The following is a 19,765-nucleotide window of genomic DNA, read 5'->3' as shown; positions in this document are numbered from 1 at the left end:
GTACGATTTCGATTGCTAGAGCAGCAGTACAACACACTAGTCCTGGGATATCAGAATAATGATAAAAGTTTTCTAAAAGTAAAATTTTCTTCATTAGTTGATGTCTGACATTTTAAAACCTAAGACTCATTTTTCTTGGAATATGATTTTTCAAAATGGCATGAAGTGTAACTTCAGCAGTTTTCAAACTTTGTATTTCAAAATTTAATCACAGCTTTGAAATAATGTTCACAAGTTAAATACTTAGGGGATTTTCAGTTAGTTAATTTAAACAGTATTTATTAACAAATGTCTGTCCTTTTTTGGTGAAAATAGAACATTATTCAAAAACTCGCCAATTACACAAAAATCAATATTTTTAAAATACGCTACATGGTTCATTACCTACACTCGTGTAGGTTATATTTCTTTTCTTTCTTTTGTGATTCAAATTGGCACCAGTTATAGTGCTTGTCACAGTTTGCCTCAAATGCATCATGCCTTGGGATGATTGCTACAGTATCATTATTTTGTAATATTTTCTGCCAAAAAAAATTTTTTTTTAGTGTTTGTAAATGCTCAGCGACTAATCCAAGTATTATTTCTCTATCACCTTTCCTTCTGCCCCCCCCCCCCCCCCCACACACACACACAAACAAACAAACAGTCAAGGAAGCTCCCTTTTTTAAAGGCTGTTACATTGGTGTTACCCTTTAAGCTGATACATAATATTGACATCTGTGTGAGGATGACACTTTGCGGACATTTCATGTACCAGTTTTGAGCAGTTACCATGTGTAACCAGCAGATGAGAGAGATATTTGTTTAAATAGTGTATTTTTTAAAGTATAAAGATTTGTGTGACAGTGGATGTTACAGCAGTCATGACTGTTTTGTGTACATGCAAACCATTTCTGAATGATCACAAATGATAACAATACTGTAATTGAAAAGTAAACTAAAGCTCACTGGTAATTCTTCTCCATAATTGTTTTGTACAGGTAGTGCATCACACCAATAAACCACATTGGCGTCGCTTTTCAATTCCTGTAAGACAGCTTTGTAATGGTGATTATGACCGCAACATAAAAGTCGCATGTTATCATTCAAGTTCATATGGAGGTGATGACTCACTTGTTGGGGAGTGTAATGTTACCTTGCGAACACTATCTTCAGGTCCTTCCAGCAATACAAAGCTCCAGCTTATTCATCCTGAGAAGGTAAAGTGACAATCCTGAGAAGGTAAAGTGACAAAAATGTGAATTTTTTTAAAAGAAAAATACAAAGTGTAAACAGAATGCAGCAATACATATTTTCAGTCTTCTTCACTGGAAATTAAGCTAGCAGTAAGGTGTTAGATTACAGATATTTTGAAAGATTTTATTATTTTTCGTGGAAGATTTTTATTGAGTTTTGTATATCATTAATTTGTTAAAACTACTAAATTGAAATAAAACTGGATCTCACATATAAAATGAAACTGCCAAGAAATATCATTTCTTAGGTAAATTGTAGCCTAACTCAAGATTATTATTCACCATATGAATCTCATCTATTATCATTACCGATGTCTAATCACATTCATCTGTGTTTAGTATGGTGACTGCATTATATGTTGTCTGTGGCTTTTCTTAAAATATGTTTCTTGTACTCTGTCAGTCCAAAAAGTTTTGATATTGGATTAATAAAATACCGAGAAAAGTTCAGATAGTGATTTTAATGCTTCAGGTGTTCTACATAGTCTGCCTCCACTTGAGTGAAACACACAGCATGTTCATACAACCACGTGAAACTGTCAGAAAAGTCCTTCCTGGAATATTGTTCAGCTTGCATGTCACTGGCTTAAATGTCGAGATTTGACACTTCTTGTAAATTTTTATTTTTGAGGATTAAAAAAAGTCGCTCAGTGCCAAACTGGATGTAAATGAAGGGTGATTAAGAACTAGCACTTGTTTTTGCACTAGGAAATGCACTTAAACTGCAGTGCTGTAAGCGTGTGCATTGTTATGCAGCAAAAAGACATCTCATCCCTTCCACTGTTGCGGATGAATGCTCTAAATCCTCTTGCTTATCTGGTCCATTGAACCGAAATAATACTTACAATTTACAGTGGTCCTGGTAGTAACAAATTGCCTGTGGCTGATGCTGTGCATGTCAAAGAAAGGCAGTGGGCATTGTCTTCACTTCTTATTTTGTCCTTCCCCACTTCTTCAGTCTTCGCACATCATCAGAGACACTATCTGTACTTTGTCATTTTGTGGTAGGTTTGTTACAACAATTATCCATGTTTTTCATTTCAATCAAGATGTGGCAGGCATCAACAGGTTGTTTGTGTTCTAGAGTCAAGCTGCGCAGGACAAACTTTGCATGCACTTTTCTCTTCTTCAAAACATTCTGGAGAATATCTTGAACTATTTGTTGAGAGATTTTCAGTTCTCCGGTGATAGCTCTGCGCGAGGAATTGCTGCCAGTTGCCAAAAGATCATGAATTTTCTAATGTTTCAGTCAGATAAATTTGAGGAGGAATCCCCTGACCTCTCTCAATCCTGAAGCTATACCTGTCCTCCAAAATGTTTAAGCCACTCACTCTTTCTTCGATCAAACAATTATTGCCATAAGCTGTTTCCATCCACTTATGTGTTGTTGTAGCAATTTACTGAGTAAAATGTGAAATCAAATAACTATTCACTGTTCCATTGTGATTTGTGACACAAGAAGTTGACACACTATGGCCGTATGCCTGCTATTTAACTGTGCCTGCTTACAACTGACTGGCCAAATGAGTATTTGTTGCTTACAGTTGTTAGTTAAAGCTGCTGCCATACATTGTTTGTATGCCAGGAATAAAATCAGTCTCTGAGCTTTTTGGATGGACAGTATATGTTTGATTTTACAAATCTCTCTCATATTATTCTCTATTAGTTTGTTGAGACAGTTGTTATCATGTTCACAATTTGTAAAGAATACAGATTGATACTATTGTAGTGTTTGTTGTAAATTTTGCCATAGCCTTCCTTTACCTTCGACAACAATCTTAATTGCCTTTTCTCCAGAGTTCATAATTTTGATATTGTGTATCTGTTATATTTTTTGTCGTACAGTAACTAGCGAATCCAGAGTGAAACGTAACATGTTACTTGAATGTTTATTCTTGTAGATAAATTCCGCAATATTAAACAGTTAATATATTTATTGTTTTGTGCAGATTTTAGAAAGATACAAAATATTTTCAGTGTTTTTTTTTAAAAACCTAATTCTGTCTTGATAATGATTATAATTCTGCTTTGATTATAATTCTGTCTTGATTATCGTTCATAGAAGAGAAAACCATCCTATAGAAATTCTGGTGAAATTTGGTTAGACAATTTTGAGACAAGGAAGATATATTCTTTCATGGACTACATTAAGGGAGGTACTCAGCTTCATTGCTCCATTGCTATTGATTTCACAGGTATTAAAAAAATATGTTTTACTTTGTGTACTCAATACTTAATCAGTATTTGCACCATAACTAAAACTGTATCACATTTCAGCTTCTAATGGCAATCCACTTGCACCTGAGTCACTGCATTTTATTGGTCCACATCCAAATATGTATGAGCAAGCAATACAATCAGTTGGAACGATAATCCAGGATTATGACACTGACAAATTGTTTCCTGTACTTGGATTTGGAGCTCGTTTACCTCCTGATGGCAGAGTATCACATGAGTTCTTTGTCAACATGAACCCAACTAATCCATATTGTGATAGAATTGCAGGTACTGTTAATACAAACTGTATTGCACATTTTATTTTTTTATTTTTTTTTTAAATATTACCACATCTTCATTTCACCATATTGATCTCTTAAGTGTTAACATGATATAACAATTGATTTGAGTTACACTAATTAACCAAGTGTGTTTAATTTGGTGTTTGCATTGCTATTCATTTTATTTGAAGATTCCCATTGATAACCAAGTAGTAAAGTAAAAGTTTCAGTAATGTTGTTTTTCAGTGTGTATTGGTTTTAGTGTAGCTATGTTTGTGATTGTGACGATTTTCCTGCGATTCAGCCATGTCAAGTATGTATAACTGAGTATTTTATGTTGTTGTTGTTGTTGTTGTTGTCATCGGAGTTGGTGATTACAGAGGCACTGCTGATAAACACCCAAAAATTAATTGCAGCTCTCCTGGATTTCAGAATAATATGTCCCTGTTTCAAAGAGGAAAGAAAAATGTGTTAGGAGAGTTTGGACAGGGAAGAGAGAGTGAGCAGAAAGTCATTCAAAACACAGCTGGCTGGCAGGCAGGCACTGAAAATAATCTCGCCCTGTGGGTCCAGAGGTTAGAATGGGCCCAAGGTATTCCTGCCTGTCGTAAGAGGCGACTAAAAGGAGTCTCACGGGCTTCAGCCATTAGTGATGGTCCCCTGTCGGGTTCGACCTACATCTTTTTTAAATTTTCCCGAAGAGCGAGTCAATTGGGGAAAGGCGCCTTACATGGTGCATTGTGTCCATCATGCATTGAGATCTTCAGCCCACTTTCTCATCGTCGCACTGCAGTCCCACTCATTCAGGGTGTATACGACCCGGGAATTCCGGGAAAAACCCGGGAATTTTTTCATCCGGGAGAAAACCGGGAAAAACCCGGGAATTTTTCGGAATTCCGGGAATTTTTCATTGTTTTAGCTTTCAGTTACATTTTTGTAGTTTTGACTGCAGAATTGATTCTCTAGCAAAGAATGTTATTGTATCCTGCTACTGGAGAATGATACTGCAGCAATAAAATATAAACGAGAGGGAAAAAAATAAAACTGTAGTGGCAAAGGAAATGTGCATTTTACGACAACAAAACACCGTGCACGCACAAGCGTCTACAGATAGCAAAAAATGTTAAAGGCCGTAGGGCGCAGACTGTAATTCTTCGTAACAATAAACTGCTTTCTATGAGCATGACGTCACAACTGTTCACATTAGGTTCGTTTGACCAGTTGCCAGCGGTCTGTTGCGCATGCGCATTTGACTCGCGTATAAGCAGTACCTTCTCTCGCTTCCCGCTTCTTGAAGTTTGGCTGTTAGCTGCATCGGTAGTAGCAGCAAGCAGCCAGATGCAAACGAGAAAAATTTTTCTCCCGCGCCCTAGCTGCCAGATTCGCGCTTGCACAGAGTTGTCTGAGTTGTAGTGGGGAGGGGGTTAGTCTCCACGTGACCCGTGTTTACGTTAAGTGATTTCGCTGCTTCTCTTCGTGTACAGCTCCTACGCCAAATGAAAACAAAACGGATTTCTGTGGCCGGGAGCTATCAAGTGAATTAAAATGCATTCACATAATTACAGAGGGCAAAAATATATTATTAATTTCAGTTTCTGATTTTATTTTCTTTCCAAGTTAGTAGCAGTCAAGCATTAATCGCCTTGCAGAAGAATGAAGTTATTTTTGCAAGTTTGTTAAAGAAATTCCTCTGAGGCAATCATTTTATTTGAAACGAAGTGTTTCATTTAACAATTTTGGGTACTTACAACTGTTCGGTGAATTTCAGGTGCACGTTATCATCTTCTGCCATGTATGGCATTATGCCATAATAAAGAACCAAACATGAGATCGTAGAGTACTGGTACTCCAAGAAAATTTACATCCCAAAAACCACACTGAAAAGCTTAATATCAGATGGGACCTACTTCATTGTGAATCTGGAAAAAACAAATGTGCACTTCAAGCCGAATTATGCATTTTAGTATGATTCACGAAATTTTGATGCCTTTTGGAGTATCCTCTGATGCCCTGTTTCTTTTATGGTGTAGTGTAAGCTCTCTTAGTGCTTTATACACACGAACATGCGGGCTTCCTACACCACTGCAGTTGCACACGCACAATAATTCGTTTTTGGCGCTCTCTGGCAACTGGTAAATCGAACCTATAACTAACAGTATAGCGAACGGTGGTTAGAAAAGCGTTACTTTCAAAGTAAATTTCTTTTTACGCAAGATGAATTATGTTACGTGTGTGAAAGTGGGATGGATATCTAAATCACAGAGCGTTCGAAACTGAACAGTTTGAGGACCAGCCACTTCAAGAATTTCGAGCCGAGGCATTTATGTCACAATTTTAAATTTACTGGCACATTTGTGTGATGTATCGTAAAGTATATCACACCAAAAAAAGAACAATATTACACGTGAAAGCTTAGCTTTTCTTGTAGATATACGGTACTGTGTACATTAATGTAAACCGTTAACTTTTCCTCTTGTGTGTTCGCGCTATGTAACCAGTAATCTTGCTAGTGGCTGACTATAACACGTGTCCTATGCTCTGAATAGCTGCTGTCATCGGCTGGCGAGATCTCGTGGCTTGAGATATGACTCGCTTACAAAAGGACATCACAACCTCGGTTGCAACGCTCCGGAAACTAACAAGCTGTGTTTGGTGCAATTCGAATTTATACTTTCGTAATTCGAAAATATGCAGCGTATATGTTGCTGCAAATCAAAGGTCTTTCCAAAACTTCTCTGCTCCGGCTTTTCTTTTTTTCCGGGAAGTTCTACGCGATTATATAAAACGTTAACCATTCGAAGGATTGATAAGTTTTACAGTTCCGAGGGAGCTTTTTCTGTGCTAAGTGACAGTAGGTCGCCCGGGAAAAAGCATATTTTTTAAACGGGATATCCGGGAGAAATCCGGGAATAATCCGGGAATTTTTTTTCCTTGTCCCTGTATACACCCTGTCATTCTCCATCTCTTGATTGAGGACACCATCCTGGGTGCATTTTCCACCATGCACTATGCAGCGCTGGTTTCTGCACCAACGATGACAATGGTCTTCTTAGCACCTCATATCGAGCACGGTCAGTCCGTTGGGGCCGTCATGTGCTCTGTCGGTTGTAGCCCCCTGACAATACACGGATTGCTCTGCTTACGCCTGTGCCATTAACTCCCCATTTATGCCATGGAGTAGATGTCCATCTCCCTGGGGCATTGGGACTCCCGGCAATGGCCATCCTGTCAGGTGGCCCTTGCTGAGTCTCGGTGGAACCTGTGGGGATGGCCTCTGGTCAGAGTGGGTGGCATCAGGGCGGATGACATGCCATGAAACACAGTACGTCATCTCTTGCTGGTAGTCCGCCGCCAGCAGTCTCTAAGCGGTCAAAGTCTAACTTCAGCACACAGAAGTATGACCCCAAATCATTCCCCTCCCTGGCCAACCATGTGAAGCTTACTCACCCCGGTACCACATATGTACGAGAGTTGATGGGGAATCTTTCATGTCCATGAAGCCTCAGTTTTTTGTGGAGCATTGGGAGGACAAGTTTGGGGAGGTGGAGGGCTTGTCCGAAATGTGCTCCGGGTCAGTCTTGATGAAAACAGTATCAGCTGCCCAGTCATGGGCATTACTCGCTTGTGACAAGTTGGGGGATGTTTCTGTTACCATCATGCCAATATGGTCCAGGGTGCTATTTTCCACAGGGACCTTCTTTCTGTATCAACTGCAAAGAGCATCATTCACCTTGTTCTCCAGACTGCAGGATTTCACAGAAAGAGAGGAAAATCATGGAATATAAGACCTACACTGGGGCTAAGAGGAAAATTGAGCTCCTACATCCTGTGGCTATGACCACCTCCTACACTGCCGCTATGAGAATAGTTGACGCCCCATCAGTTCTTCGCAATCCTGTCATCTCTCAGAACCAGAAGACAATACCTGCCCCCTTTACAGTGGGGGGCACTTCCTTCCCTGTTGCTCCTGCACGACCTACTTTGGCAGCAACACCCCCCAACCATCAGGGATATCAGTCCCCACCTCTGAACTGGAGAAGCCTAAGTCTTCTTCAGCTTCTCTTGCTAGGAACGGGTCCCTTGGGTCATTCCCTTCCCAGGTTTCTGCTAGTGGGAAAGACTACGCCCGCCAGTGGCTAAAGACCCCAAAAGCAGCTGGTCGTAGGACTTCACGCTCATCCTCAGTGCTGGAGACTGAATCATTGAAGTCTTCCCAGCCAGGGAAACTCAAGGAGCAGCGAGAGACATTGGAAAAGGTCGCCAGGATCGAGGCAATTCCGGTGGCACCCACACCACCACCACTACTACAAGCTCTGTGCCTGCAAATGAGGTGGAGATTCTGCCGTCTGCTGAGGACCTAGGTCTTGCTGGACTCTCAGACACAATGGATATAGACTGATCAGGCAAAACGTCGGTGACAGCAGGTGACCCTGAGGTGTAAACTGCCTCATTCAATGTTCCTTGTCTTCCCAGTCTCACGATAGCATCCTCCAGTGGATTTGTGGCGGTTTTTCCATCGCCTGGCTGAGCTACGGCAACTGTTAAGCTTTACACATGCTTTCTGCATTTCCCTCCAGGAAACCTGGTTCCTGGCAATGCGGACCTCTGCCCTCTGTGCCTATAAGGGATACTACGGAACTGTAGCAACTATAATAGTGTGTCAGATGGAGTTTGCGTTTATGTCCTAAACTCAGTCTGTAGTGAAACTGTACCCCTTCAAATCCCTCTTGAAGCTGTGGCTGTCTGGATAAGGATAACACAGGAAATATCTGTGTGCAATTTATATCTTCCTCCGGATTTTGCAGTACCCCTGAATGTATTAGCTGCACTGATCGATCAACTCCCTAAACCTTTCCTACTTTTGGGAGATTTTAAGGCCCATAACCCCTTGTGGGGTGGCACCGTGCTTACTGGCCGAGGCAGAGATGTCAAAACTTTACTGTCTCAGTTTGACCTCTACCTCTTAAATACTGGGGCCGCCACACATTTCAGTGTGGCTCATGGTAGTTACTCGGCCATTAATTTATCAATTTTGTAGCCCAGGACTTCTCCCATCTATCCACTGAAGAGCACATGACAACCTGTGTGGTAGTGACCACTTCCCCATCATTCTGTCACTGCCCCAGCATCAGGCCCATGGACGCATGCCCAGGTGGGCTTTAAACAAGGCGGACTGGGAAACCTTTCACCTCTGCTGTCCCCGATGAATCTCCACCACACAAGAACATCGATGTGCTGGTCGAGCAGGTGACTGCAACAACTATTTCTGTGGCAGAAAACGCAATCCCTTGCTCTGTAGTGTGTCTCCGGCGAAAGGCAGTCCCTTTGTGGTCCCCGGAAGTCGCTGAAGCAATTAAGGAGTGTCGGCAAGCTCTGCAGCAGCATAAGTGGCACCCCACCCTAGAGCAACTCATAGCATTTAAACTGCTCCATGCCAACGTTCGCCAACTTATCAAATGACGGAAGCAGGAGTCTTGGGAAAGATATGTCTCAACCACTGGGTGCCATACATCACCTTTTCGGGTACCAGACCCCAACAGGTGTTCCTGGCGTTAACATAAATGGCATGTTATCTACCAACGCAAACGCGATTGCCGAGCACTTTACTGAGCACTATGCTCGAGCCTCTGCAGCGGAGAATTACCCCCCAGCCTTTGGCACTCTCAAAATGGTGGGTGGAAGAAAATGTCCTGTCATTCACTACGCACCACAGTGAATCCTAAAATGCCCTATTTACGGAGTGGGAGCTCCACAGTGCCCTTGCACATTGCCCCGACACAGCTCTTGGGCCGGATCGGACTCAGTCAGATGATTAAACATCTCTCATCTGACTGCAAGCAACATCTCCTAGACATCTTCAACCAAATCTGATGCGATTGTGTCTTTCCGTCACAATGACAGGAGAGCAACCATCATTCTGGTGTTCAAACCTGGTAAAAACCAGCGTGATGTGGATTGCTATCGGCCCATCAGCCTCACCAACGTTATTCGTAAGCTGCTGGAACGTATGGTGTGTCGGTGGTTGGGTTGGGTCCTGGAGTCACGTGGCCTACTGGCTCTGTCAGGGCGGCTTCCGCCAGGGTTACTGTACCACTGATAATCTTGTGTCCCTCAAGTCTGCCATCCGAATAGCCTTTTCCAGGTTCCAACACCTGGTTGCCGTCTTTTTTGGTTTAGGAAAAGCATGTGACACGGCGTGGCAACATCATATCCTTGCCACATTATGCAAGTGGGGTCTCGGAGGCCCGCTCCCGATTTTTATCCAAAATTTCCTGTTGCTTCGTACTTTCCGTGTCCAAGTTGATGCCTCCCATAGTACCCCCATATCCAGGAGAATGGGGTCCCACAGGGCTCTTTGAGTGTCTCTCTCTTTTTAGTGGCCATTAGTAGTCGAGCAGCAGCTGTAGGGCTGTCTGTCCCACCTTCACTGTTTGCAGACGACTTGTGCATTCCGTACTGCTCCACCAGTACTGGTGTTGCTGAACGGCACCTACAGGGAGCTATCCACAAGGCACAATCGTGGGCTCTAGCCCATGGTTTCCAGTTTTCGGCCTCAAAGTCGTTTGTTATGCACTTCCGTCGAGGTCATACCGTTCATCCAGAACCAGAACTTTACCTCAATGATGATCCATTTACTGTAGTGGAGACGTATCGATTCTTAGGACTGGTTTTTGACACCCAGTTGACTTGGCTTCCTCAGCTTCGTCAGCTTAAGCGGAAGTGCTGGCAGCACCTCAATGCCCTCTGCTGCCAGAGGAACACAAACTGGGTTGCAGATTGCTCTAAGCTGCTGCAGCTCTACAGAGCCCTTGTGCAATACTGCCTCGACTTGGGAATCTGGTTTATGGTTTGGCGGCGCCCTCAACATTGTGTTTACTCGACCCAGTGCACCACTGTGGCATTCACCTAGCGACAGGAGCCTTTAGAACAAGTCCAGGGACCAGCATCCTTACAGAGGCTGGAGTCCCTCCATTGCAGGTGAGGCATGCACAGTTGCTGACCAGTTACGTTGCACATGTTTGTATTTCTCCTGCGCATTCGAATCACCATCTCATTTCCCCTCCCATGCTGGTTAATCTCCCGCATCGACGGCACAGGTCAGGGCTTACAAATGCAGTTAGTGTCCAATCCCTTCTTTCCGATCTGGAGTCCTTACCTTTACCACCTATGCTTCAGGTCCATTCACGTACATCTCCATGGTGTACACCTAGGCTGCGGTTTCAACTGGACATTTCACATGGCCCTAAGGTCTAATAACCCCACGGCTCTCTGCTGCCACTTCCTCTTGATTCTTGACATGTACCGAGGCCACAAACTGTTTTACACACACCGCTCAGTGGCTGATGGTCATGGAGGATGTATTGCACAGCTTTCCTTGCCAAATGGCTGCAGTGTTTTCCTTGCAGAGCTGGAAGCCATATATCATGCTCTTGAGCACATCCGTTTATGCCCTGGGGAGTCGTTTCTTCTGTGTACCGACTCCTTAAGCAGCCTACAAACTATCGACCAGTGCTACCCTCGTTGTCTTTTGTAGCGACCATCCAGGAGTCCATCTGTGCCCTGGACAAGTCCGGTCGTTCAGTGATGTTTGGATCCCAGGTCATGTCAGAATCCCAGGCAATGAAATTGCTGACAGCCTGGCCAGAGAGGCTATGTGGAAACCACTTATGGAGATCGGCTTCTCCGCAGCTGACCTGCGTGCAGTATTGTGCCACAAGGTTTTGTGGTTTTGGGAGACGTAGTGGCATAACCTCAACATGCACAACAAACTGTGTGCCATTAAGGAGAGTACGAATGTGTGGCAGTCCTCCATGCGGGCCTCTGGCATGGACTCTATGGTTCTCTGCCAGCTCCACATTGGCCATGCTTGGATGACACACGGCTACCTCCTGCACTGTGATAACCCACCTCAGTGTCAGTGCGGCACCTGGCTGACAGTGACCCATATCTTGGTGAGCTGTCCTTTTTTGGCTGCCCTACGACGGACTATTCAGTTACCGGACTTGTTGCCATTAATTTTAGCTGACAACGCCTAATCAGCTGATTTAGTGTTAAGTTTTATATGTGACTGTGGGTTTTATCATTCTTTATAAGTTTTAGTGTATGTCCTTTGTCACTTTGTGTTCTCCACTCTAATGCTTTTAGGGTGGATGTTTTAATGTGTTGCAGAGTGGCTGGCTTTCCTTTTATTCTCATGGTTGGCCAGCCAGAGTCATCTGCTCTCTTTCATTTACCCCTTCTACCTGTTTCTTGCTTCTCTCTGGGGTTTTCTTTTTCTGTTTTGTCCTCTTTTCTTCTTTGCCTTGTGTAACTATTTTACAGGGAACAAGGGACCGATGCCCTCATAGTATGTTCCATTCCCCACCTCTTTTAAACCAACCAACCAAAATCATCATCTGAAGTCCTTCTTCTTCTTCTTCTTCTTCTTCTTCTTCCTCTTCATCATCATTGTTGTCATCTTCATATATAAGATGGCAAGAGCAAAGAGCATTACTTATGCCACACTCTTTGATAGATTTAACAAAATGTCTTCTCTCACTCCCACCAGGGGGTCCACAACTCTTTTGTGGATACATGCGTGGCGAGCACGGGGCCCCGAGCCATTGCAGCCTCCTTTCTCTCCAGGGCTGCATTTCCTTTCCCTTCCCCTCCTTTCCCCTCCATGCTCCTTTCCCCTTGCCCTCTCCTCTCCCTCTCTTGGTGTCCTTGTTTATGTTGGCCCCCGCTATCCTCCTGGTTCTGTTGGTTTTCCAATTCGGCTTTGTTGCATAATCATCTCCTCCTTTTGGCATTCGTTGGTCCCCCTCTGGGGTTTGACCTCCATTACAAAATTTCTCCTCCGTAGTGTGAGCCATTTGGGGAAGAGCACCTTACCTAGTGTCTCCGACGTGCGCCCTCCTAGTCCATTCCACCTTTTCTTTCACGTCGTCGTCTGATACTAGGGTGCATAGCCAGCACGGTAGCCAGCCCATGTGGTGGGGTCGCTATGTACCCTTTTGGTTGAGCCCCCTGAACACACAGGGATCACACTTCTGGTACCTGAGCTGTGACCTCCTTATGCATGCCTTGGAGTGGTTGCTCGTCATCCTGGAGCATCGGAACTCCCGGCAATGGCCGCCGTGCCAGACGGCCCTTGCTGTGGCTGGGTGGCGCCCGTGAGGAGAGCCCCTGATCGGAGTGGGTGATATGAGGGTGGACGCTATGCAAATGAAACGCATACAGGTCCAGAACTCTGGCCGTTCTTCTGCGGCCGTCTCTCTGCGTGGAACTGATTCCTCAAGTGCTGCTTCTCTTGCCCCTTCGGCCTCCCCTTCCATGGCTACCCCCTGGGAAGAGGGTCAGGCCCGTTGGCTAGGGGCAAAACCTTTCCCCCGTTATCTAGTTTGCACCAGGACTGATGGAGATACTTTCACCAATATCAAACCTCTATTCTTTGTGGAACACATTGAAGACAAGTTTGGCGAAGTGGACTCCCTGAGCAAGATGCGGTCGGGTTCATTGCTGATAAAAACTGCTTCAGCTGCCCAATCTGCGGCCCTTCGTACCTGTGCCCATCTTGGCACAATACCTGTGTCCATTATCCCCCACTAGTCTCTAAATATGGTACAAGGTGTGATTTTTCACAGGGACCTCATCCTTCAAACTGATGAGGAACTTCGGGACAATCTCGGACGGCGGGGTGTTCACTTTGTTCGGCGTGTTCAGAAGGGTCCTAAAGACAATCGTATTGATACTGGTGCCTTTATCCTGGCCTTTGAAGGGGATACCCTCCCTGAGAAAGTTAAGATTATGGTCTATCGCTGTGATGTGAAGCCGTACATCCCACCTCCTATGAGGTGTTTTAAGTGCTTGCGTTTTGGACACGTCTTCCCGCTGTTCACAGGCCCCTCTCTGTGGTGACTGTGGACGTCCACTCCATGAGGGGAGTCCCTGTGTTCCCCCTCCTGTCTGTGTAAATTGTCATGGTAGTCATTCTCCACGTTCACCAGATTGCCCAGTATATAAGAAGGAAAAAAAGATACAGGAGTATAAGTCCCTCGATCGTTTAACCTACACAGAGGCCCGTAAGAAATAAGCACGACTCCACCCTGTGTCCATGACATCTAGTTACGCCTTGGTTACATCTTCACCCCTTCCTCCCCCTTCCTTACCCCTATCCCGGACCCCTCTCCTCCCCCCCCCCTCCCCTGCGGCTCCCACACCTTCTCCTATGGGCGCTGCTCCCCCTCCCCAGCCGGAGAAGTGTCCCACTCCTTCGGCGTCTGCCGGTCAAGGGCGCCTCTCCCGGGATGCCCCTTCCCGGCACCTTCCAGGCCAAAGGTCTGCTGCCGCATGACGACCGTGAGAGCCGCAGTCTGTCGGCCCCCAGGTCGCCCGGTCTCTTTCTGTTCCTGATCTTGCTGCAGCTGGCTCCTTCATGCCACACAGCCCTCCTCGATCTCAGCCTGAACGGAAGAAGAAACATAAGTCCCGGGACAAGGAGCCTCTGGTGTCACCAGAGGTCCCTTCCCCGACTTCACAACCGGATTCTGACCTGTCGTTCATGGATGTCGCCCCCTCCTTGTCGGTGACGGGTGGGGACCCGACGGTATGACTGGATTTAAAGTGTTCAGCCCCCATTTAAACCATCGTTCTGTGGTTCTCCAATGGAATTGTAATGGATACTATCGTCACCTTCCGGAATTGAAATCCCTTCTTTCATCCTACTCTGCAGCTTGTGTGGTTATCCAGGAATCTCATTTTACTGATGCTCACTCACCGACCCTCTGTGGGTTCCGTGTTTTCTGTCGAAATCGGGTCGGACCCCTGCGGGCTTCTGGTGGCGTTTGTACATTGGTCCGTACAGACATTGCTAGCACGTGGATTCTTCTTCAAACTACATTGGAAGCGGTTGCTGTTAGGGTCCACTTCGACTCTGCAATCACAGTTTGCAATCTTTATCTCCCTCCTGACAGGACTCTTACACCTGCTACCTTAACTGCCCTTCTTCAGCAACTTCCTCCTCCCTTCCTCCTCCTTGGGGATTTTAATGCTCATCATCCTTTGTGGGGCAGTGCCTTTCCATCTAGACGAGGTCTTCTTATAGACCAATTTATTGCAGACCACGACCTGTGCCTTCTTAATGATGGCTCCCCTACTCATTTCAGTGCCGGTCATAGTACCTTTTCTGCCATTGATCTTTCTCTATCTTCTCCCTCTCTCCTCCCTTCATTACACTGGTCGCCACACGACGACCTGTGTGATAGTGACCATTTCCCGTTGATTATCACGCTCCCTTCCCGCTCCCCGATGGACAGGTTGCCTCGTTGGTCTTTCCAACGCGCCGATTGGCCTCTATACACTGCACAGGTCGCGTTTTCTCCCTCTTTGTCGGGTTGTATTGATGACGTCCTACATGACGTGTCTGACGCGATTGTTCGCGCTGCTAGCCTTGCTGTCCCGCACTCATCTGGACCATTTCATTGCCGGCAAGTCCCGTGGTGGAGTACGGCTATTGCCATTGCCATCCGTGATCGCCGTCGAGCTTTGCAACACTTTAAGAGGCACCCATCCGTAGCCAGCCTTACTACCTTTTAAACGCCTTCGTGCTAAAGCCCGTTATTTAATCAAACAGAGCAAGCGGATATGTTGGGAAAGATTCGTTTCTTCCCTTGGTTCTACTGTCCCTCTGTCACGGGTATGGGCTACACTTCGCTCTCTCAAAGGTTGCCATCGGCAGTCCACCCTCGCAGGCCTTCACCTCACAGATGGCATTTGTACGGACCCATTAGTTCTTGCAGAACATCTAGTGACCCATTTTGCAGTGGCATCAGCGTCAGCCTCCTATCCAGCGGCTTTCCTTCATCAAAAACAGCGGGCTGAAGCTTCCACCTTATGTTTCACCCCTTGTGAGTCAGAATCTTACAACGAACCTTTTACTGAATGGGAATTTCTTTCTGCTCTATCTTCTTCTCATGATACGGCCCCTGGCCCAGATTCCATTCATAACCAACTGCTTCAACATTTCAGTGCTCCACAACGGCGACATCTTCTTCAGGTGTTTAACCGTATCTGGCTCCAGGGTGACTTCCCTTCTCAGTGGAGGGATAGCATTGTGGTTCCTGTCCTTAAGCCTGGTAAGAACCCCCTATCTGTTGACAGCTATCGGCCAGTTAGTTTGACCAATGTTGTTTGTAAGTTACTTGAACGGATGGTAGCCCGTCGGCTCAATTGGGTCCTCGAATCTCGGGATCTATTGTCCCCTTACCAGTGTGGCTTTCGAGAGGGACGGTCTCCAATCGCTTGGAATCCGCAGTCCGGCAGGCTTTTTCCCAGCGCCGCCATTTGGTTGCAGTGTTTTTTGACCTTCGCAAGGCCTATGACACGGCCAGGCGCCATCACATCTTACTTACCCTTCATCAGTGGGGTCTTCGGGGCCCACTCCCGATTTTTATCCGCCAGTTCCTAATCCATCGGTCATTCAGAGTCCGAGTTGGTACTGCTTTTAGTTCTCCACGGACCCAGGAGACGGGCATCCCACAGGGTTCTGTTTTGAGTGTCCTTCTTTTCCTCATTGCTATCGATGGACTTGTGGCCTCTGTCGGTCCCTTGGTCACCCCTGCCCTGTATGTGGATGATTTCTGCATTTGGATTAGTTCCTCCTCGATGGCATCTGCAGAACGGCAGCTCCAGGTAGCTATACGGCGTGCCTCTGCATGGACCCTCTCACACGGGTTTCAATTCTCTCCTTTAAAATCGCGAGTGGTCCACTTCTGTCGCTGTACTACGATCCACCCTGATCCAGAGCTCTATCTCGCTGCACAAAGATTGCTTGTGGTCCCACAGTTTAGTTTCTTGGGTCTTCTTTTCGACAACAAGCTCACTTGGCTGCCCCATATCAGACTCCTGAAGTTAGGATGTTTCCGTAAACTCAATGTCCTTCGCTTCCTTGCCCACTCCTCTTGGGGTGCGGCCCGTTCCCTCCTCCTCAGTCTTTATTGTGCTCTAGTTCTGTCTCGCTTGGACTATGGTTGTCAAGTTTATGGTTCAGCTGCTCCTTCCACACTGCACGTGCTGGATCCAGTCCACCATCGTGGAATCTGTTTGGCCACCGGTGCCTTCCCTACTAGCCCTGTTGATAGTCTCCTGGTTGAAGCTGGGATCCCCCCCTCCCCCTTTCTGTTCGGCGGTCCCAGCTTCTGGTGTCTTATGCATTCACTATCCGTTCCTCTCCCACTCACCCTTCCTATTCTATCCTGTTCCCAGACCATGGACGTCACCCACCCGACTCCCACCCTCGGGCGGGTTTACCGGTTGGGCTGCGCCTTGCGTCTCTTTGCCGTGATTTTCAGCTTCCTTCTTTGTCCTGTCTTCCTCGCTCCCTCCCCTCTACCCCTCCTTGGTTAGTTCCTCGGCTTCGAATTCGGATGGATCTCCACCGAGGTCCGAAAGATTCCATCCCCCCAGTGGTGTTCCGTTCCTTTTTCCGCCAAATTTTATGGGAGTTTTGGGATGCTGTTGTTTTTTACACTGATGGCTCTAAATCTGCTGATCATGTGGGGTATGCCTTCACATCCTCTGTTGGAACGGAAAGTCATCTGCTGCCACCTACATGTGGGGTGTTTACTGCGGAATTGATGGCAATTTCCCAGGCCCTTACCTTTATTAAACAGTCCCAACACAACCGGGTTTTGTTATGTACGGACTTGATGAGTGGCCTTCTTGCTATTGACCGGTGTTTTTCGCGCCATCCCTTGGTCTCTGCCATCCATGACCATCTCGCTGATATTCACCGTGCTGCTTGTTCCATTGACTTCCTTTGGGTCCCTGGCCATGTGGGTATCCCGGATAATGAGCTCGCTGATCGTTTGGCTTGGGGAGCAGTTACTTACCCCCTGTTTTCTGTAACCCCTCCTGCAGCGGATTTACGGCTTCACATGAAATCCCGCTTCGCACAGTCATGGGCCAATTCTTGGGAGGCTACTCCCCTGTGTAATAAACTTTGTGCAATTAAGGTGACACCAGGCCCGTGGAGTTCTTCCTTTCGCCTCTCCCGAAGGGACTCGACCACACTGTGTCGTCTCCGCATTGGCCATACCAGGCTGACCCATGGTTTTCTTTTGAGTGATGAGCCACCCCCACTATGTGGTTGTGGAGCCTTCCAGTCAGTAGCCCACATTTTGGTTGAATGCCCCCTTCTTTTGGCTCTGCGTGCTAAGTACAGACTCCCCTGCACTTTACCTTTGATGTTGGCTGACGATTCCCAGATGGTCTCTCTGGTTCTTGGTTTCCTCTGGGAAAGTGGTTTTTATTCTCAGTTTTAAGGTTTTTAATCTCTCTCTGGTGTTGGGGCAGGGCGGGTGAGTGTTTGGGTGTCTCCCACTGTAAGCAGTGTTCGGAGATTCCCGATTCCCCTCCCTGACCGACAGCCTCTTTTCTTCCCCTTTTACTGTTTTTACCCTTTTTTTTTAAGGCTTGGTTAGTCTTTCTATTCCCATACGTACTTTCTACATTCTAGCAGTTGTACCTTTTACGTCACAGGTGGTCTTGCCATACTGCTCTTGCCGACTTCCCTCATTTTGTGTTTTACCAATGACAACATGACTGCCCTTTTACGTTTTTACCTTTTTCCATTTTATTTTTTCTGACTTTACTGAGATGTCCCATTAGCGGAATGGAGCCTATTTGAAACAAGGGACTGATGACCTTGCTGTTTGGTCCCTTAAACCTCAACCAACCAACCAATCTTCTCTCACTCTAGACCATGGCTGTTTTATGCACTGACACACTTGTTTGATTATAGGTTGTTTTAAAGCTCTCTTCAACTAGAGGGGTCTGACATATGCGTGCAAAGATTTAGTCAGAGTGAATTCCACTCCTTACCATGATGGAAGCAGTAGTGGTGCAAGTGCAGACTATTCCAGCCGTCACAACTTGTGACATTTATTTACTTCCAGGCAGGCACTAAACTTCTCTTAAGATACCCACCTTAATACAGCAGTTACCCCCCCCCTCCTCCCCCCCCCCCCCTCCACCTCCTTTTCTACTACTTGATCATTTCAGTGCGCACCACCCTCTGCACACTTGAATCTATACTCGATGTTAACAAATTTCTCTTCTTCAGAAACGCTTTCCTTGCCATTAACAAGTCTACATTTTATATCCTCTCTACTTCAACCATCATCAGTTATTTTGCTCCCCAAATAGCAAAACTCATTTAGTACTTTAAGCCTCTTATTTCCTGATCTAATTCCCGCAGCATCACCCGATTTAATTCGACTACATTCCATTATCCTCATTTTGCTTCTGTTGATTTTCATCTTATAAGCTCCTTCCAAGACACTGTCCATTCCGTTCAGCTGCTCCACCAGGTACTTTACTGTCTCTTGACAGAATTACAAAGTCATCGGCAAACCTCAAAGTTTGAATTCTTCTCCATGGATTTTAATTCCTACTCTGAATTTTTCTTTTGTTTCCTTTACTGTTTGCTCAATATACAGATTGAATAACATCGGGGGTAGGTTACAACCCTGTCTCACTCCCTTCCCAACCACTGTTTCCCTTTCATGCCCCTCGACTCTTATAACTGCCATCTGCTTTGTGTAAAAATAGTAAATAGCCTTTCGGCTCCCTGTATTTTACCCCTGCCACCTTCAGAATTTGAAAGAGAGTATTCCAGTCAACATTGTCAAAAGCTTTCTCTAAGTCTACAAATGCTAGAAATGTAGGTTTGCCTTTCCTTAATCTAGCTTCTAAGATAAATCATAGGGTCAGTATTGTCTCACGTGTTCCAATATTTCTATGGAATCCAAACTTACCTTCCCCGAGGTCGGCTTCTACTAGTTTTTCCATTCGTCTGTAAAGAATTCGCGCTAGTATTTTGCTGCCATGACTTATTAAACTAACAGTTCGGTAATTTTCGCATCTGTCAACACCTGCTTTCTTTGGGGTTGGAATTATTATATTCTTCTTAAAGTCCGAGGGTATTTCGCCTGTCTCATATTCTAATAATTTCCGGGTATGCAGCCGGATGCCGTCGACATTCTGTCATGA

General features: G+C 45.6%; 1 protein-coding gene across 1 annotated transcript in view; it reads left to right on the top strand.

Moving 5' to 3' along the window:
* Positions 1-19,765, top strand: part of LOC126187489 (copine-8-like) — a 160,262-nt gene that overhangs the window by 110,573 nt on the left and 29,924 nt on the right. The window contains exons 4-6 of the mRNA XM_049928596.1: positions 981-1,199; positions 3,298-3,430; positions 3,513-3,740. Coding sequence (XP_049784553.1) covers positions 981-1,199; positions 3,298-3,430; positions 3,513-3,740 — 580 coding nt within the window. The remainder of the gene's footprint in view (positions 1-980; positions 1,200-3,297; positions 3,431-3,512; positions 3,741-19,765) is intronic.

The sequence above is a fragment of the Schistocerca cancellata genome, chromosome 5, assembly GCF_023864275.1.
Source record: "Schistocerca cancellata isolate TAMUIC-IGC-003103 chromosome 5, iqSchCanc2.1, whole genome shotgun sequence".
NCBI classification, from domain to species: Eukaryota; Metazoa; Arthropoda; class Insecta; order Orthoptera; family Acrididae; genus Schistocerca; species Schistocerca cancellata.
Note: the sequence above shows the minus strand (reverse complement) of the source record. Positions and strands in the feature narration are given on the sequence as shown.